The sequence below is a fragment of the Bubalus bubalis genome, chromosome 7 (assembly GCF_019923935.1).
Source record: "Bubalus bubalis isolate 160015118507 breed Murrah chromosome 7, NDDB_SH_1, whole genome shotgun sequence".
In the NCBI taxonomy this organism is placed as follows: Eukaryota; Metazoa; Chordata; class Mammalia; order Artiodactyla; family Bovidae; genus Bubalus; species Bubalus bubalis.
The window spans coordinates 26862137-26881700 of record NC_059163.1 but is presented as its reverse complement, the minus strand read 5'-3'; the positions used below and the strand labels follow the sequence as shown (position 1 = coordinate 26881700).

At 37.2% G+C, this 19564-nt stretch overlaps 1 protein-coding gene across 4 annotated transcripts in view; it reads left to right on the top strand.

Moving 5' to 3' along the window:
• The window catches only part of USO1 (USO1 vesicle transport factor), an 80975-nt gene extending 62027 nt beyond the window's left edge, over nucleotides 1–18948 (top strand). For 2 of the 4 annotated variants that reach the window (XM_006042315.4, XM_006042316.4), the window contains 12 exons: nucleotides 423–443; nucleotides 4314–4424; nucleotides 4756–4874; nucleotides 5010–5191; nucleotides 5666–5787; nucleotides 9588–9726; nucleotides 10922–11085; nucleotides 11659–11742; nucleotides 14018–14116; nucleotides 16095–16202; nucleotides 17185–17400; nucleotides 17912–18948. In XM_006042315.4, coding sequence (XP_006042377.1) covers nucleotides 423–443; nucleotides 4314–4424; nucleotides 4756–4874; nucleotides 5010–5191; nucleotides 5666–5787; nucleotides 9588–9726; nucleotides 10922–11085; nucleotides 11659–11742; nucleotides 14018–14116; nucleotides 16095–16202; nucleotides 17185–17400; nucleotides 17912–18001 — 1455 coding nt within the window. In that variant the 3' untranslated portion in view covers nucleotides 18002–18948. The remainder of the gene's footprint in view (nucleotides 1–422; nucleotides 444–4313; nucleotides 4425–4755; nucleotides 4875–5009; nucleotides 5192–5665; nucleotides 5788–9587; nucleotides 9727–10921; nucleotides 11086–11658; nucleotides 11743–14017; nucleotides 14117–16094; nucleotides 16203–17184; nucleotides 17401–17911) is intronic. The other 2 variants (XM_006042318.4, XM_006042317.4) reach the window with 1 other exon arrangement.
• Nucleotides 18949–19564: the final 616 nt, after the last annotated feature.

The following is a 19564-nucleotide window of genomic DNA, read 5'->3' as shown; positions in this document are numbered from 1 at the left end:
TTCTTTCCCATGAAGATTTTTACAGAATATTGAGTAAAGTTCCCTGTAGAGTTCCCAATAGGTCCTTATTAGTCACTTATTTTAAATATAGTGGTGTTTAACAGCTTTTCTTAAGCCAAATAGTAATTAACTGTCTAACCATCATCACCACATACTTAGCTCTAACATTGCAATTCTAACTAATGCATAATGAGAAATCCTCAAGATAGTGGTGTCTTCCCACTTTTAAGTAATCACAGTGCTGTAAAATTAGCCTTTCTCCTCTAAAATGTACATACGTTGGTATAATAAAAGATTAGATCTATCCAGTTCCAAACTGTTGGCTTGGGTTGCTAGAGAGACTGTATTTGAGGGATTTTTCTGGGTATACATTTTTCTCAAGCAGTAATATTTTCAAATAATCTTTAATGTATAATTTGCAGGGCGATAAGATCAACCGACGGGTATGTATCACTTGTTTGGGCTTAGGCATTTCCTTCTACAGCCAGCCTTTTTCTTTGTCTTGGGTTTTGTTAATTGTTTTTTTTTAACTGCTTGTTTGAAGTTATATCCTACTCACACTTGTATGTGTCAGCAAGTTAATCTCTACCGTGACTCTCGGGTTTCTCTCTGGGTACTGTAGTGGTGTTACTAAGGACTGTGGGAGTGAGCATCTGAAGCTCTCCTGTGCTTCCTCTGGGGATGCTTGCACTTTCTGGAATTCCTTGGTTTGGGGTTTTTGGTGTGATTTTTCACCCAAGCTTGCTGCTTTATTTCCAATGAAACCATTTCAGAGGTAGTAAAATTTAAGAGTTAAAAATTTTGTCTTTAATCAGCGTATGAAAGAATATGATACTTTTATATAAGTTATTGAAAATATACAATAGTAAGTATAAATTTGTGATTTGAAAGAGTTTAAACATCTTGAGTTATTCTGGGTGTTATGTATGTGCTACACTACCATTTCGGATTCGTTTTTGATGTGTGCTAGGGGAGAGTGTGATTTGTGTTTGATTTTGATCTGTTTTCTGGGACATTTGGCCAAAAAAGGTGTGTACTTTTAATTCCATATTTGGGCATGTGCAGCATGGATACTAATAACTGAGGTTCTATTGGGAGTTGTATCTTGTGTATGAGCATGATTTAACGCGTGTTAATACCTCACGCACAGACAGATTTGGCAGCTTTAGCTGTCAGAATTTTCAATACTAAGTAAAGAATTTTATAAGTGTGCATGTCATTCATTTAAAAGGGAAATTTTGGAAAGTATAATTTATATACAGTAAAATGCACAGACCTTAAGTGTTCAGTCTGATGATTTTCATGGTTGAATATATTTCTGTAACCACCACGCAAGACAAAATATGCAGCATAGTGTTCATAATCCCACAAGTTCCATCTAGTCCCTTTCCTCTTATTCTCTGTCTTCAGAGGCCACCACTAGGAAGTAAATCTGATCATAATACTCTTGAACCTCATTTTAATACTTAAACACCAGTTGTTTAAAATGTTAACTTTACATATTTTTATTATTAATGTATTTTTAGGAATAATACTTTATTTCTTCTGAAATGTTCGAGGTTCTCTGCAACAAGATTTGAAATAATTCTCAGCCTTTTTTTTTTTTTTTTTTCAGTAAATGTGTAATTCAAATGCATCATGCAATTTGTGAATGGTAGGCAAAAGTATCTGCAGACAGACAAAAGTTCCAACAGTATTTTGAAACATTTTTAGTTTAGATAGAGCTTACCCCCCACCCCCTAAAAAAAGAGAGCATTTTTCACTAGTTAACAAACTAAGATTTTTGGTCAGTTTTAGCCTCTCCCACTTTTTTAAGGCTCCCTTTAATGATACTTTTATTTATTTATTTTTTCAAGCTGGAAAGAATTCCAGTAGTAGAATGAGTATATCCATGTTGTCAACATGTAAAAATATTTGACTGTGGTTGTTTCTTACAGTGGGGGATAACTGATAACAGTGAGAGAGTTTTTTTTCTATTTTTGGCTGTGCTGGATCTCAGTTGAGGCACACAGACTTCTCGATCTTCATTGTGGCAGGCAGTATCTTTAGCTGTGGCATATGAACCCTTAGTTGCAGCATGTGGGATCTAGTTCCCTGACCAGGGATTGAACATGGGCCCCCTGCATTGGTAGTCGGAGTCTTTGCCACTGGACCACCAGGGAAGTCCAGGAGAGAGAGATTTTAATAGCAGTTAGCTTCACTATAATTAAATGACATCATGATAGAGCGGTGAATTATTTTTTCTAAATCATATATTAAAAAATTAACATTTTGTTATTATTCTTATGATCCTATTGATGAGAACATCTTTAGAACTTTCATTTCTAAATAAAAAGAGCCCTCCATGACTACTCTGGTTGAATTTCTTTCATGTTTTTTGTTTTTTTTTTTTAATTTGTTAAATTGGAGGATCATTGTTTTACAATTCTGCTGTACAACAGCATGAATCAGCCATATGTATTCATATACCCCTCCTTCTCTGAGCATCCCTCTCACTTCCCCCGTCCCACCACCCCCTGCACCCAGGTCATCTCAGCATTGAGCTGAGCTGAGCTCCCTGTGCTATACAGCAGCTTCCAACTAGCTATCTATTTCACACATAGCAGTGTACATATACAGTTTTGATTAGGCTCATTCCTAATCAAAATTGTTGCTGTAATAAACAAGGTGTTCCATTCTGTCTTCTACCTGGTTCTAACCAGTTGTGTTTGACTTTGCTCTTTTTAACCTTCAGCTAGACCCCAAAGGACATACTTTTCAAAATTGAACCTAATTCCATTTTTGTTTACTCAGACATCAGTCAGTGATTTGATAGAATGCCCTTGTTTATACAATGTCAGTATGTTTGGTGCCTGTGAATGGTATTCCCATAATAAATTTTATCTTCAGTTTACCTGGGTAACATGAAGATATACTGTGGACACAATAATGACATAAAGGCAAGGAAAAAGTAAAACTAATGCTTTATGTAAAAACTAAATCATGCTAATTAATGCTTACTTGGCATTTGAAGAGGTCTGATTTGAATTTAATTAAATATTCTTGAAAAAAGATTATAGAAAGGCCAAGATATTGCCATTAAGGTTCATGAAATTAGAATAGTCTGGATGAGTGATAGAAATTTTTCAAAACATAGTAATAGTTACTTTTGAATCCATACCTTGTCTTGATTTTTAAACAGTTGTATTTTGGAAATTTTCTGAAATTACTCCCAAAGCAATGCATTATTGTGCTAATTTCCATTATCTTCTTTGAAGCAAGTTTTGTTTTGCTTAAACAGAAATGCAGGTTATGTAATATAATTTGGGCAAGGTCAATATTATGGCCACCTGATGCGAAGAGCCGACTAATTTGAAAAGACCCTGATGCTGGGAAAGATTGAGGGCGGGAGGAGAAGGGGACAACAGAGGATGAGATGGTTGGATGGCATCACCAACTCAATGGAATGAATTTGGGTAGACTCCGGGAGTTGGTGATGGACAGGGAGGCCTGACGTGCTGCATTTCATGGGGTCGCAAAGAGTCGGACACGACTGAGCGACTGAACTGAACTGAACTGAATATTAGGAACTAAGAAAATACCTCATATAAGGGATATAAATGTGTTGTATGAAAATTTAGGAAAGTGTAATGTTGATGGACATGCTAGTTTCCAATATTGTTTAACATATTAGCAGCAGTATAGTTAGTTAGGGGTTTGAGGCACTTAGCTAATTTAAATAAATCTTTTTCTTCTCCATTATGCTTGTGATTTCTCATTATTTGGCATTTCTCAGGAGTTTGTAACATGGTTTATTTATTTTCCTGTTAGAGAAAGATATTCTTTAATGGAATTTAACTAAACAGTTCAGGAGATTATGTCTTTGGTTTGGGGGTTTTTTTGGTTTTTTTTATATTTTTTTGAAGGAGGTAGAATTTGTATTTTTATTAGAAACTAGTTTTTTTTTTTTAATTCCTATTGAAGCATATTAAATTTGCCAGCAAATTTATGCTAAAGTGTTTTAAGATTGATAAATTATAAGTATCCACATCATATATTTCTTCCTGAGCATATCAGGTTTTCCTCTGGCAATATTTTAGATAACCTGGTATATGCTTATAAACATGGATCAAGTCTAATTTCTGCTCTCTGTTTCAGAAGTACAGTCCAAAGAGGACACAAGAGTGCATTTTCTTGTTCAATTTTTAAAATCCAGATTCCTGACACATCTTTTATAAGATGTTAAATGTCTTTATATGTAGATGGGGAGGGATCTTAGGGCAACTTCAAGTTTGAAAAGCATAAAAAGATTTCTGCTAACTTGTTTATTGCAGGGAAGCAAAATACAGACAAGAGTTGGATTACTAATGTTGCTTTGTACCTGGCTTAGCAACTGCCCCATTGCAGTGACACACTTTCTTCACAATTCAGCCAATGTTCCATTTGTATCCTTTATGTTTTAGTAAGATACATATAAGTATTTATCTTTTCTATCTTTTCTATTTCTTCTTCTCAATTAGAGGTAGCTCCATGCCTCAAATGTTTGCATTCTCTTTATGTTGAAGACTTTTAAATGGTTAAGGTGATAATGATGCTTGCTTAAGCTGTGTGTGTGTGGGGGGGTGTGTGTGTACATGTATACCACTGTTTTATGTTTTATTGGATTGTGTATAGAATTTCTTGTTGAAACTTACATGAAATACATGCCAGATTCAAATTGTAAAATGAAGTATTCTTGATACTATGAACCATTAGTTTTCTTAACAAAGATTTCAGCTTACAGGACAAATTGCAGAAAATCTTGGAGAAGAGGAACAGTTGGTCCAAGGCTTATGTGCTCTCTTGTTGGGCATTTCGATTTACTTCAATGATAACTCTCTTGAGACCTATATGAAGTAAGTAAGAGGAAAATGATTTGCTGATGTCATCAATAGATAATGATAAATTTTTTTCTGCCAAAGCATAATGTAGACCAGGCTTTTCTGTTTTGTTATGACTTTTTAAGCATCTCAATATACTTATCTCTGTAGAGAGAAACTAAAACAACTGATAGAGAAGAGGATTGGCAAAGAGAATTTCATAGAGAAACTAGGATTTATTAGCAAACATGAGCTGTATTCCAGAGCGTCTCAGAAACCCCAGCCAAACTTCCCCAGTCCAGAATACATGATATTTGATCATGAGTTTACAAAACTGGTAAAAGAACTTGAAGGTAAGACGACAAGGGTTCCTCTTGACATTCATTAGAAAGTACCTTTGATTTTATTTTATATGTATATTCTGGATGCGTGCAGATTGATTGTATGATAAGCCTAAAAGTATCTTTTTTTAGCTCTTGCTCTGTAGCCCACTGAAGGACTGTTGGCACTCCGTGAGATTGGAAAGAGGACTTCTGATCTCTTATGCAGTTGTTGTTTAGTTGCAAAGTCATGTCCGACTCTTTTTCGACCCCATGGACTGTAGCCTGTCCATGGGATTTCCCAGAAAAGAATACTGGAGTAAGTTGCCATTTCCTTCTCCAGGCAATCTTCCCAACCAAGGGACTGAACCCACGTCTTTTGGATTGGCAGGCAGGTTCTTTACTGCTGAGCCACCAGGAAGCCCAAAGCCTCATGCCGTTAGGCCATGTGTTTTTACTGATAAGTCTTGATAATAAAACAGTATTTTTAAATGTCTTCTTTTATAGGTGTGATAACTAAGGCTATTTATAAGTCCAGTGAAGAAGATAAAAAAGAAGAAGAGGTGAAGAAAACATTAGAGCAGCATGACAGTATTGTGACTCACTACAAAAATATGATTCGAGAGCAAGTATGTACTGATAAATTGTATACAGTCTCTGTTATACTAGAAATTTAGATACTTTTCTGAGGCTTCCCTGATGACTCCGATGGTAAAGAATCCACCTGGAACGCAGGAGACCCAAGTTCAGTCATTGGGTTGGGAAGAGCCCCTGGAGAATGGAATGGCTACCCGCTCCAATATTCTTGCCTGGGGAATCCCATGGACAGAAGAGTCTAAGCGGGCTACAGTCCATGGAGTCGCAAAGAGTTGGACATGACTAAGCACTTATACTTTTCTGCTTTAGGGAAGAATTTCTCTTGGCAAGAGGATATGCAAAGTAAAACTCATCATTTACCTAAATAATTCAAAAGCATCTGAGTATTCAGCAAACTGAGAGCTTAATATGTGTTTAGCAAGTCTAGTAGTAAAGATAATCAAAGGTGTATGGCAGCTCCTACCTAATTTATCTAGGTAGTAGGAGCTTGGGGAAAACAGAGAAGCTGAGTCCCACTGAAAGAATAACTATGAGTAAGCTTAGCAAAAGGAGAAAGAAGGAAGACACATGTTGCTGATGTGTACACAGAATCTTTGTTGGCTATATAAAGGGAAATTTGAGAGGCAGGGCTGGAGGGAAGGAAGGATATGGTGGTGATGGGTGGAAATTAGGGAGCTGACAATGATGATAATGACTGCTGGTTTTTGTTTCCTGTGTTGTGGGTGCTTACTTAAGCACATTTAAATACTGTCACATTTAATTTTCACAGCATTCTCACAGTATCCCTACAAAGTACAGGAAGCTATTAGAGTGGATAATGATAAGTTGAAACTATAGTTTGAAAATCATCAACTGACATTTTCTCTGCAGGATACCAGTCAAGCCCACACTTGCGTAGTATTCAGCACCTTAGCTTCTTTACATTCCTTCAAGCTATGTTTCTTGGTTTTCTTCTCTCATTTAATTCCTCACTGTGGCATATGTACCTTTATTGGAATAGAATCCTAGAAAGTGCTGCAGTATTATCTGTAAAATGAGATTACTGGTTGCCGGGGACCAGCCCCGGCTGATCCAGGGTATTCGAAGGAGAGACGGCTAGGCGAGGGTCAGGGAATAACTGCTTAATTACACTTTAATTAAGGATACAAAGAGTAATAGAATAAGGATAGCTCAGTAGGAAAATTCAGTGGAGAAAAGAAGCTGAGTGGCTTGGTTTACGCGGAAAATCAATATAACCCGTGACACCAGGTTAGCTCTGACCACGGAGGCCGCAGGCGCCCTCTCGAATAGCGGAAGGTGCCCCACCTTAGACACCTTCTCGAGTGGGTCTTAGAAGCCCAGGCAAATAAATGGTCGCAGAGGACATCCACGCTCCAGATGGACGCTCAGCCGGAAGTTAAAGGGAAGAATGACATGGGGAGACCAAGTTTCAGTGAACAAGGCCCGCACTTTATTTTCCAAAGTAGTTTTTATACCTTAAGGTATGCATAGAGGATAATGGGGGAAGGGGTAGAGTCATGCAGCAAGCCAGGCTTTCTTCCTGCAAACTTATCATATGCAAAAGTTCAGGTGATAGACATCATCTTCTGGCCCGGAGGCCTGTTAACATTTTAAGAAACTTATCTTTCTCTAAAGGTGATTATTCCAAAGTCAGGCGCCAGCCTTCCAAAAAGCATTGAACAAAGCTGCATTTTACATTTCTATACACCCATTATATCAATCAATACACTGCCAAGGACACAGTAGGAGTATGGAGACTTAGCAGCAAACATTGGCCCAACAAGTGAAAAACCCTTCACCAATACATTTTCTAATCAATCTTTTAACTACTCAAAGGAATCTGTGTTTAGGCAGTTTAGAACATCTCCTGCCTCTCACAGTTGGGAGGCTCTGAACAATCACATGTGGCCGGAAAAACCCATTCAGGCAGGCTAGAGGATTTCCAAAGGAGTTTGTAGGTTAAACACTGTCACACCCAGGAATTATTAACTGGAGCTGTGAGCTAACTCTTTTTTCAGAGAGAGGTAGTGGGGGACAGCCCCCCGTAAAGTCAGAGGTGTAGGTGAAAGCACAAAGCAGAAAGTAGGCAGACTCTGGTTTTGGGGGTAGATGCTCGAGAATTTCCAGGGGGACTCCTGAGGCTCGATCCCGCCTTTGCGTATGCCGAGCCTCCTTCCTCATGACCTTTGTCATGGGCGGAGTGCCTCACGCTGGCTCCCGGAAGTGATAGAATTCCAGTTGAGCTATTCCAGATCCTCACTCAATATGCAATGTGCCGGCTCCCAGCAACTGGTGTTAAAGTTTGAGGGTCATGAAGACAGTTTCACGTGAGGCAGGTCCACCATCCCTTTCCTGCACTGCCCTCCACCCTCTGCTGACTACACAGCTGAGGCAGGTGTGGCAAGGAAGAGCTTTAGGGTAGAGCCCTGTGAAGGAGAGCTACCTCCACTTTCTTTTCCCCACAATGTATACTGCTGGGAATGAAACTCTAAAAAAGAATAAAAATATACTGGAGATATATTGAGCATTCAGTCTGAGCTTTTCAGTTTATAAGCAAATTAGTAAATTAGAATCATCTTTGAATGATCCAAATTTGAATCATTACTCGGCTCATGGTTATTAGAATTTTTCATCTATCTTAGTACAAAATCACAGTCATTTCCAGATGGTAAAATGTAATCTTTACAACAGTGGGAAATAAGAACTTGGAAGGCAGTATTATAGCCTATACTTGGAGCTGATAAATATGGTTGATTTGGAAGAAGAAAAGAGTGATTTGACACAATTACTATAATGACTCTTCTTTAGAAATGTTAATTTTAAATATTCTCACCAATTAGAACACCATTTGGCAATTAGGCAACAAGCCTCAAGAGCTATAAAATATTTATATAAACTTTGAATTATATTTGGAACTCAATCCTAAGGAAATTCTCCAAAATTCAGAAAAACAGTTATATTGACTAAGATGTTTATTGTAATGAAACTATCATTTAGAAAAATGGAGAGCGGCCTTCATGTTGTTTTTTAATATAAATTATATTGTATCTCCTGATTAATATTAGGAAATTATGATTGAATAGTAGGCAAATTAAAAGTTAAAAAATGATGTATGGACTGATTATGATAAGTTTAAAAAACTTGGATTGGAAAAAAATTAGAAGAAAATAAAGATACAGATCACATTCTAACCAATTAAAGTAGGAGGTGGTAAGAAGTGAAAGCTTTTTTTTAAAATCTAAATGTTCTATGATTGTCTTTTTTTTTTTTTTAAATTTTAATGTGGACTATTGTTAAAGTCTTTACTGAATTTGTTACAGTATTGCTTATTGTTTTATGTTTTCGTTTTTCTGGCCAAGAGGCATGTGGGGTCTTGGCTCCCTGACAAAGGCTGGAACCCACACCCCCTGCATTGAAAGAAGTCCTAACAGCGGACCAGCAGCAAAGTTCCCTGCTTGTCTTTTAGTGTTAAAAGTAATAAAGATGCATACATATGCTAAGCTTAAATAATTTGGTATACATTTTTTAGTTTGATGGACCATAAAATGGAGTTTTTAAAATTGACACCACCACCCCCCTCCCACCACTGCCCCCAAACCAAAACTCACAGTGAGATTGCAGGTTGTGTCATGTAGTGGGGCCTTGAAATCTTACAGTTCTGCTACACGTTAACGGCCTTAGTACATATATTGTGTTATTGCTTAATTATTGAATGAGTTTGAAAATGTTGAGTAGTTTAACATCCTCATCCTCAAAGTAATCTCTAATTTTTAAGTTGTTCTTAATGCTCATTAGTCTGAATTTAAAACACTTGAATTGTTTTGTTTCACAGGATCTGCAACTGGAGGAATTAAAGCAGCAGATTTCTACATTAAAATGTCAAAATGAACAACTCCAGACAGCAGTCACACAACAAGTATCTCAGATTCAGCAACACAAGGATCAATATAATCTTCTTAAAGTACAGCTAGGTAAGTGTAGCAGCTGCCGCTGCTGCTGCTGCCACTAAGTCACTTCAGTCGTGTCCGACTCTGTGCGACCCCATAGACGGCAGCCCACCAGGCTCCCCCGTCCCTGGGATTCTCCAGGCAAGAACACTGCAGTGGGTTGCCATTTCCTTCTCCAATGCAGGAAAATGAAAAGTGAAAGTGAAGTCGCTCAGTCATGTCCGACTCCTAGCGACCCCATGGACTGCAGCATACCAGGCTCCTCTGTCCATGGGATTTTCCAGGCAAGAGTCCTGGAGTGGGGTGCCATTGCCTTCTCCAAAGTGTAGCTAGCCATTCCTATTGTAGTGTCCCCAAGAGATTATTCTTGTGGGCTCATCTTTCTTTAACCTTAATCGCTGTGACAGAAGTGTAAGTCAGAATTTGAAGTCAAATCTCTGCTATCCATTGATTCTCAACCTTAGCTACCTACACATTGAGATCCCTTGAGTTTTTTTTTAATACTGATACTGAGACGCCCACTGAAGTTTCTAATTAAATTAGTTAGGGACTGGGTCCAGGCACCAGTGATTATTACAAGCTCCCCAGGTGATTCTAATGTATAGCCAGTTTTGAATGACTGGTCTAGCCTTTCCTTTTTTTTTTTTTTTTTTAAATCTGCAAAGTGGAGCTGAGATTTAAATGAAGTAATATATATAAAATTCTAGTTTGGTGTCTGGCACATGCTAAGGGCTCAAATGCTTGTAAATAGTCTCATTCTATACTGCTTATGATTGGAATGCTAGCTGCTTAGAAACATAGTTTATTTATATGAAGGTGACCAAAATTTTTAGAAGAAAATAACTTTTACTTCCTCTATTTATGACAATAATTCGTCAGTTCTTTTAGGCCGTATAGAAAGCTATTCTTTTGTGAAGATTTCTAAAAAGATTTTATTTTCTCTTATATTAAGTGATAGAATTGGAATTGAAGCTACTGTCATTCTTAATTTTAGATCACTGAGCCAGTTTAGTCTTAAGACTGTGCTGTTTTCCTCCCAGAAACCCTGAAAACATCAGTTTGTTATTTTTGTCAGTACACTGTTTTGCAAAGATGAAATGTGCATACAAAAGTGCCTCCAAAGTAATTATTCAGGAAATTATGTATTTTTTTACACTTGAATTGTCAGCTCAAAAAATGAAAAGTTTCATGTTGACTTCTCAAATTTTATGCCTAATAGGAAAAGACAGTCAGCATCAAGGGCCTTACACTGATGGGGCTCAGGTGAATGGCGTTCAGCCAGAAGAAATTAGTAGGCTGCGAGAAGAGATAGAAGAACTAAAAAGTACTCGGGAACTTTTACAAAGTCAGCTGGCTGAAAAAGACTCTTTGATTGAAAATTTGGTACGTGAATGTTATAAAATTTTTAAACAAGGTCAAAAATAATTCTCATTATCCTGCTTGTTTCTATTTCTGGATCCCTTAAGCTAAAGTTATCATTTTAAGGTTTTAGAACCTGAGCTCTAGAGTCAGACTATCTAAAGCATCAGTGCATCCTAGCTAACTGAATTTGAGCAATTTAGTTAACCTCTTTAAACTTGTGTCCTGAGCTGTAAGATGGTGGTGGTGGTATCTGTCCCATTGCTATGAGATTTAAATGAGGTACTCCATATGAAACTCTTTTAATACATGGAAATCACTCAGTAAATACCTGCTTTTATGCTCTTTTCTTTATATTAGCTCAGTTAAGTGCTTAGATTTAATAAATGACTTGGTATGAGTTGATTAGCTATGGAAAATTTGTTGACAAGATGTGCTATGTTGAAATGTTATTTTGGGCATAAAATTTAAATGTCAGTGTGGAATTTTTTGGTGTACGTGTAGCAGGCATAGCTTATGTGTGTACAGTTTTGTTTTGTTTTTTCCTAACTATTTAAACTGAATTTATTTCACAGTTTATCTCTCTGCTTTTTGTAGAAATCTTCCCAACCATCACCTGGCACAAATGAACAGTCTTCAGCAACAGCAGGAGATTCTGAACAAATTGCAGAGTTAAAACAGGTCACTTTTCAGCTTGATTCAGGCTCTGTTTTGTCTTGTTTTAATTATAATAGCGTAACAGCCCTGCATTAATCTAGAACTGCTTTGTCAGGTGTCTTCACTTCTCTATCAAGTGAAAACAGCCATTTGAAAATATAGAAGCCGTTTTAATTGTACAGTAATGGTATTTTGCTTTTTATGGTGTATTTATTTTTCAATGGTGTTCTTTTTAATAGATCTCAGCATCTTACCCAGATTGTTTGTAGATTGTCAGTAAGCAATTAAGGAAACTTTAAATATATTTATAAGCTGCAAATATGAAGATACAAAATCTTGTGCTTAATTTTCTTGGTAATTGCTTGGTTAAATGTATTGGGCATTTAAATCGTTCTATCCAGAAGAATGTTGGTTATTAGAATTGGAAAAGGGAAAAACAGAAAGTAAACTTGTATATATTTCAGTTAGATGACTCTAGCTAAAAATAAAGCAAAACAACTTTTTCTGCTGTAGTAATTTATGTTGTCTAGAAAAGCAAATGTGCCTTTTCTTCCTTCTATCCCCCTCTCCTTCCTTCATTTTCTATAAAAGGAATATGTTTCTTTTTTTAAGAAAAAAAAGTAATACTAAAAAAAGAAATTAATAGCTTGGCCAACCTAGGACTGACTTCCTTCTCCAGTAGTCTGCTGGTCCTCACCCTCTGACGTGCCTGATCAGATGGGAATGCCTGGACAGAGAGTAGCAAAATGTCTTATTTTGGTAATGTCTCTGTACCCTAGAGTGGATTCTACAATGAAACATTTTAAAAAATAATAATAATTTGTCAATAATGATTTATAACTCTCCAATAATGTGGCCATAATGTTTTGTTCTTATGAGGAAGAGTTAATATGCTGTTTTGATTTTATGAAATCTAAAACTATATTAAAATGAAATTAAGTTATTAGTATATACTCTTAGTCTATAAATCCCAAGTAAAAATTTACTTTTCATATTTCCCAAAGATATATTTTAAATAACAGTTTTGGGTTTTTTTATAATATATAGTAAAATAGAGTATAGAAAGAAGACCAAATGGTCTGTAATTTTTACATAACTTACTTTGATAACCGAAGAAACAAAGCAGTCAGAGAAAAGACATGTATGTTCATGATAGAAAATATTAAGAGAATAAAAAACTTTTTACATGACAGCATCCTCGTATCTCCAGACACTGCCCGATACCGTGGGGGAAGATTGCCCTTGGTGGAGAGCCCCTGTTAGTATTGCTTCATTTTCCTGGACTTGTTTTGAGGGGAGTGAGCAAGAAGTTTGGAAAGGTCAACCTTAGTACATAAGCTTTCAGTTAATGCCACCACTTTCACTACAGTACTACTGCTTTCATCAGTGTTTGGTGGCCCCCGAGTCTAAAACCATCTTATTTTGCCCATTCCAAATAATATACCTCTAGTCTTCACACAAAGAAAAGGAGACGTTACCTGAGGCATGAGTTAGGACAGGGATTCAGTGCTGTATTTCTAAGCAGACTTTCAGCCAACCCTGCTGGGTTTTTGTTATTGTCGTTGTTTTTAATGATTTGGCTGAATCGGGTCTTAGGTGAGGCGTGTGGACTTCGTTGCTCTGTGGAATGTTGGATCTTAGTTCCTGGGCCAGGGATCAAACCCATGTCCCCTGCATTGCAAGACAGATTCTTAACCACTCTACCACCAGGGAAGTTCCAACCCTACTGTTTTTGACCCCAGTTTTACTCACAGTTCCAAAACATCTGGTGGTACCAGTTCCCAGGCCTTTTGGTAGTTCTGCATTATGTATCAGGCAGCAGCGTGGCTTTCTAAAAGGTCATCTTCTGTTTCAGCTTGCTCAGGTGTGCCGGTTGGTTACCACTGTCATTTGCTTCCAGAAATTCCACAGTTTAGTGCTATTTTCTCTTCTCTTATTCTCTGTCCCTGTGGGTTTCTCCCTCCTGCCTGTCCTCTCTCAGTCCCTCTCTCCCTCCTTCTTCCTCACCTTCCTCCCTCCCTTCTTCCCACCTTTTCTTCCTTTCCTCCTTCTGTCTTCCCTTTGTGATTTTTTACACTGGATCTTGCAAGGAAGCAGAGGTGAACATGTTTAGTGTACACATTTAATTCTCCATCTTGAACCCAAAGTTCAAGAGTACTTCTTTCCCTTAAATTTTAAAATTTGGAAGTGATGATTTTAGAAGAGCCAAGGAAGAAAATAATTTCTTCCTGTAAATAGACATTTCCTTAATGAAATTAATACTGTTTAATGTCACAACCCAACTATTTTTGTCCCTTAGGAACTGGCAACTTTAAAGTCCCAGTTAAACTCACAGTCTGTGGAGATTACCAAACTACAGACCGAAAAACAGGAGCTGTTACAGAAAACTGAAGCATTTGTAAGTTATTGTTTTTTTGTTTGTTTGTTCTGAAAGGTAGTATATACAAGGTCAGGAGGTTATTTCTCAGCCACTATGGAAAAGAAGCAAATTCGTCAGCACCTTCCATTCAGGTTATTCATTAGCCAGAGTTTCAGATACATAGGCTTCTTGGCCATGCAAACAGTGTATCATAGTCAGACTTGCCAGGTCAGTTTTATCAGTTAGTTATGGTTCATTTTGTTGGCATTTTATTTGTTTATTTGGCTGCCCTAGGTCTTAGTTGCAGTGTGTGGGCGCTAGTTCTCTGACCAGGCATTGAACCCCATTGAACCCCCGCAATGGGAGGGCAGACGCTTAGCCACTGGATCACCAGGGAAGTCCCTGTTGGTCTTGTATATTTCACCCCATCTTTCAGTCTAAGCTGGCAGGTTTTCTGCTGGTATAAAATTATCAAAAACCTTATTGGTGACCCATGCAATTCCCAGGGTTCCAAGCCAACAAGGAGGAAGGTTCTCCTGGATCCCTCCTGGGGAACCACATCTCTATTCCAGCTTCTGCAGAGATGGTTGATTGGGTCCGTGTGCTACATGAGTAATCTCTTCACAAATGGTTGTGCAGCCACACACTTGGTGTTTCACTGGGACATGCTTTGTCGTTGACTGCAGTAGGGATAGGCTGGGAATTTTCTAAATCATCAAGTTCTGACTCCCTTTTGCTTAACAGTTCCTTTTTCAATCCATCTTTATCTTCTCACATTTTACTGTAAGCAGCAAGGAGAAACCAGGTCACACCTTTAATGCTTTGCTTAGAAATTTCCTCAGCTAGAATAGTTCATCACTCACAAGTTCTGCTTTCCACAACACTAGAACATAAGTCAGCCAAGTTCTTTGCCACATTATAACAAGGATCACCTTTTCTCCACTTTCCAATAACATGTTCCTCGTCTCTATTTCTGTGCACGCGTGCTCAGTCACTTGAGTTGTGTCCAGCTCTACGCGACCCCATGGACTACAGCCTGCCACGTGACCCTGTCCATGAGATTTTCCAGGCAAGAATACTGGAGTGGGTTGCCATTTCCTCCTCCAGGGGATCTTCCCAACCCAAGGATCTAACCTGGGTCTCCTGTATTGGCAGGTGGATTATTTACCACTGAGCCATCTGGGAAGCCTCCTCGTCTATCTGAGACCTCACCAAAACTTTTAACATCCATACTTCTACCAGCATTCTGTTTATGATGCCATGTGTTTTCTCTGAGACCATAGAACCTTTCTCTACAGCCTGCATCTTTCTTTATGAGCCCTTACTGGTATTGCCTTTAATGTTCATATTTCTACCAACAGTGTCTTCAAGGCAGTTGAGACTTTGTCTAACATGAACCTCAAAATTCTTTTGCCTCTTCCAGTTCCAAAGCCCTTTCCTCATTTTAAGGTATTTGGTATTTGTGAGATCAGCACCCCCACTTCCCAGTATTTTGGAAGAAAAAAGATAAGGGAAGGACTGAAAATTTTTGATTTAGGATTACTTCTTTTTTTTTTTTTTTTTTTTTTTGGATTACTTCTTAAGAAAATACTTGCATTTTCCCAGTTAATGGCATTCAACTCAATTTCCGCATCTGTCTCTCTGAAATGATAGTATAGTCTTAACTTATAGGAATTTTATGAGGAAAAGACTGAAAAGTGTTCTCTACGTATTAAATGCTATGCCGTAGCTACATTAGAGCTGCGTCATTAATAACTTGCTTGACCTGGCCTTGAGGCTGTTTAAACCAACCTTCCTTATACTCTGATGAGTGCTTATACCACATCCCTCCTGACCCAGCCTCCTGCTCCACTGTAAGGGCAACTCATCTGTTTAGGGAGAGTAAATACTGAGAGAATTAGATTTTTCTGTTACTGGAAATAAAATTTCAAAATAGCAAGAAAAATCATCATTACAATTTCATATTGATTATAACTTTAAAGAAACTTTTTTTTTTTTTTCCAATTTTTACTTTCAGGCAAAATCAGCTCCTGTACCAGGAGAGAGTGAAACTGCAATAGCTACAAAAACTACTGATGTAGAAGGAAGACTGTCAGCATTATTACAAGAAACTAAAGAGTTAAAGGTTGGTTTGGTGAAACTTTTTATTCATTGTATACTATGTGAAATGAACCCCAGGGAATTTGATTTTATTTCATTTAATTTCTCAAATTCTTGGATTTATGAAGAAAGTTAATGGGACATAATCTTACCTCACAATAAGTCCATTCCTATTTTGATGACTAAAGGTGGCACAAATGAATATTTTTAAATGCTGTTTCAAATAATGGTATCAAATATGTAAAATAAGATTGTATATGAGCGTACTTGAAAGTAAAAGCACATGTTTAGTCAAAGTAAAAAAGAGTTAAGTTTTCTTATCAATCTCTAATCACAGTAAGAAACAAGGAGTATAGCTTTGGCTAATACACAAGCCATAAGCTAAAGAACACAGATACCTTAAATCCTGCCAGCCTATTGTGTGACAGAAAAATCAAAACAGATAGGATGAAGTAAAGAATGAGGTAACAGTAATAAAAATAGAAAGGTAGGAATTAAAACATGGCAAGAGGAAGATAATAAGTGATTCTGCCTTTTGGATTGTGGTCAAATTATTTTATATTTAAGCTATGGATTTTACTTGAAGCTATCTTTCTTTCCCATTTAATTGTATGTGTGAAGTTGGGATAAAATTTTTTTTTTTTTAATTTGAGTCCTAATTCTGGTGCTAACCAGGTTTCTGTAAGATGTTAATGTCTTTACTTATTCCTCTGATTATCTGAAATAGTAGGATTTTTTGAGGAGTAGGGTAATTAAAACTATTTTTTTGTTGTCGAACTCTGATTTTCACAGCAATCATCTTTGATGTATAGCCTAACATAAATTCTCATGTTACTAGATGACTTTGTGTGTGTGTATATTTTAAAATCTCCTGTCCCCCCAACACCTAACCCCCAAACTTTTCAGATTGCATGAGTACAGAGATCTGTCATAGAAAGAATATATTTGTTAAAACCGTAAGAGAGTGAATGCTAATTTTTTATTGATTTTCACCTTTCTTTTCTTAGAATGAAATTAAAGCTCTGTCTGAGGAAAGAACTGCTATTAAAGAGCAGCTGGATTCATCTAACAGTACCATTGCCATCTTACAAAATGAGAAAAACAAGCTCGAGGTGGACATTACAGATTCTAAAAAAGAACAAGATGATCTCTTGGTGCTGTTGGCCGATCAAGACCAGAAAATATTTTCATTAAAGAATAAACTCAAGGAACTTGGTCATCCAGTAAGATTGCGATGTTTCCAAAAATGGTTTATATGTGTTTCTTTATGATGTGTTTTTAAACATTGTCCTGTGTCATGGGAATGTTGGTATGCTTGTATATCAGCACTACCGGCATAGATTTGTAGGTATGTGAATTGACTTAAGACACAGATTAGATGCAGTTTCCAGCTTTTGTTAACTCTTCTCTTTCGGAATCTGAGCCTGGAGGTGACTTGATTTATTTGTTCCTGTGGTAACAGAGACACTCACCATCTGAATGTACCATCCCCATTTGGCTGTGTTGGTTCAGGTTTATGTGTAGAGTTGTAGCCATCTGGCAGCAAGTGAACCTGTGTATCTTGTCTCATATTAAAAATAACAGGAAACCTTGAATATTAAATCAAGGAAATCAGATGGCCATAATCTACTATAATTACTAGAGTAAAGAATTTATCCTTGTAGTAGATACCATTTTGTGTTGAATGTGATGTGACCAGATCTTCATAATGTTAAATGAGTATTTTCCCTTTAGGTTGAAGAAGAGGATGAACTTGAATCCGGAGACCAAGATGATGAGGATGAGGAAGATGAAGATGATGGCAAGGAGCAGGGTCATATCTAGCTTTAAAATCTCTAGGAATGATAAAGACTATATTGTAACTTTGAAGATGGAGTCTTAAGACAGTGCTTTGGTTTGCCTCCACAGAAAATAAAGATTTAGAAACCAAGTGGAAAACATTCACTAATACGACTATTGATGTATTTTTTAAATGATGCCACCCATTTGATAATCCTGTTATTCTAACTTTATGTAGAATATACATCTTTTATTGAACCGAACTGTCCCAAAATATAATTTGCAAAGAACTACAGACACCAAAAATACACCGTTTTTTTCAGGCATGCGGTGGCAGTTCTGTTTGCCTTGTTCATGGTTGTTTATGGAGTTCTGTATTTGTCTGCTATTTTTACTTTTCAGAATTGGTGACTTTTAAGTACTAACACATTTGATTTAATGTATGTTGGAATCACTGTTTCTAAATTAAGTATTGGAGTTCCTAGCTAATGATTTCCTTTTGAAGAAATGGATTTACTTAAAGGCAAGATAGCATGGTCTGGGGGGTAATACATCATCAGCCCTTCACCCAGTATGACTCCTAATGTGAGCAGGACAAGACAGTTGAGCGTGAGTGCCTTGACACTTGACACGGCGGTGTTCTGTACCTCAGTGAAGAAGGCTGCAGACACGCAGTGAAGAGGAGGAGGTTTCTGAGAAACTTTTCCAACAGTGTATTAGCATGTGTTTGGTTTTGATTTTATTTTTAGCTAAACATTAAAACACATTACAAATTAACAGCTCATACAACTCAGATTTAGTATTATTATTTGATTATTATAAAACGTATTATGTCCCTAGTTTTAAAAAAGACTCAAACTATGGTTTATATAATTTATTGGCATTTTTGCTGAATAGGTTTAAGTCAGATCATAGATTTTTAAAAAAGCAATGAAGCAATGTGTCAAAATTTAATGTTTTCGTAATAAAAATAGATATTATGTTCACTTAAACCCTGGTCTTGGTTCCCTTTTTGAGATTTTGAGAGTAGTATTTTGTTCTTTGTAAAGGATGAGGCAGGGAGAAGCGGTGAGAAGCGTCCTTCTCTTACTAAGAGGACTTTGCTATAACTGGGTGATAACAGCAGTCTTATCATTTAAATCTAACATTTGGGATTCCATAAGACTGGAGGGGACTTAATTGGAACAAAAATAGATGAAGTAGGGTTTGGATGTTTGTAAACTGAGCAATGGAGTTCTTTCTTCACAATGATTTTTACTTAAACTCTCCAATACGTTGACCACCTGAGGTGAACAGCCAGCTTATTGGAAAAGACCCTGATGCTGGGAAAGATTGAAGGCAAAAGGAGAAGAGGATGGTTGGATGGCATCACCATTTCAAGGGACGTGAACTTGGGTGAACTCTGGGAGATGGTGAGGGACAGGGCAGCCTGGTGTGCTGCACTCCATGGGGCCACAAAGAATCAGACACAGCTTAGTGACTGAACAATGACCACAGGCTTATTTAAAGGCAAGACAGCAAGAGAGTTGGGGCATAATATATTTCATCTACCTCCCGGTTTCAGTAATAATTTGAGGAATCCACTAAGGGTCACAGACGTTTAAGGGA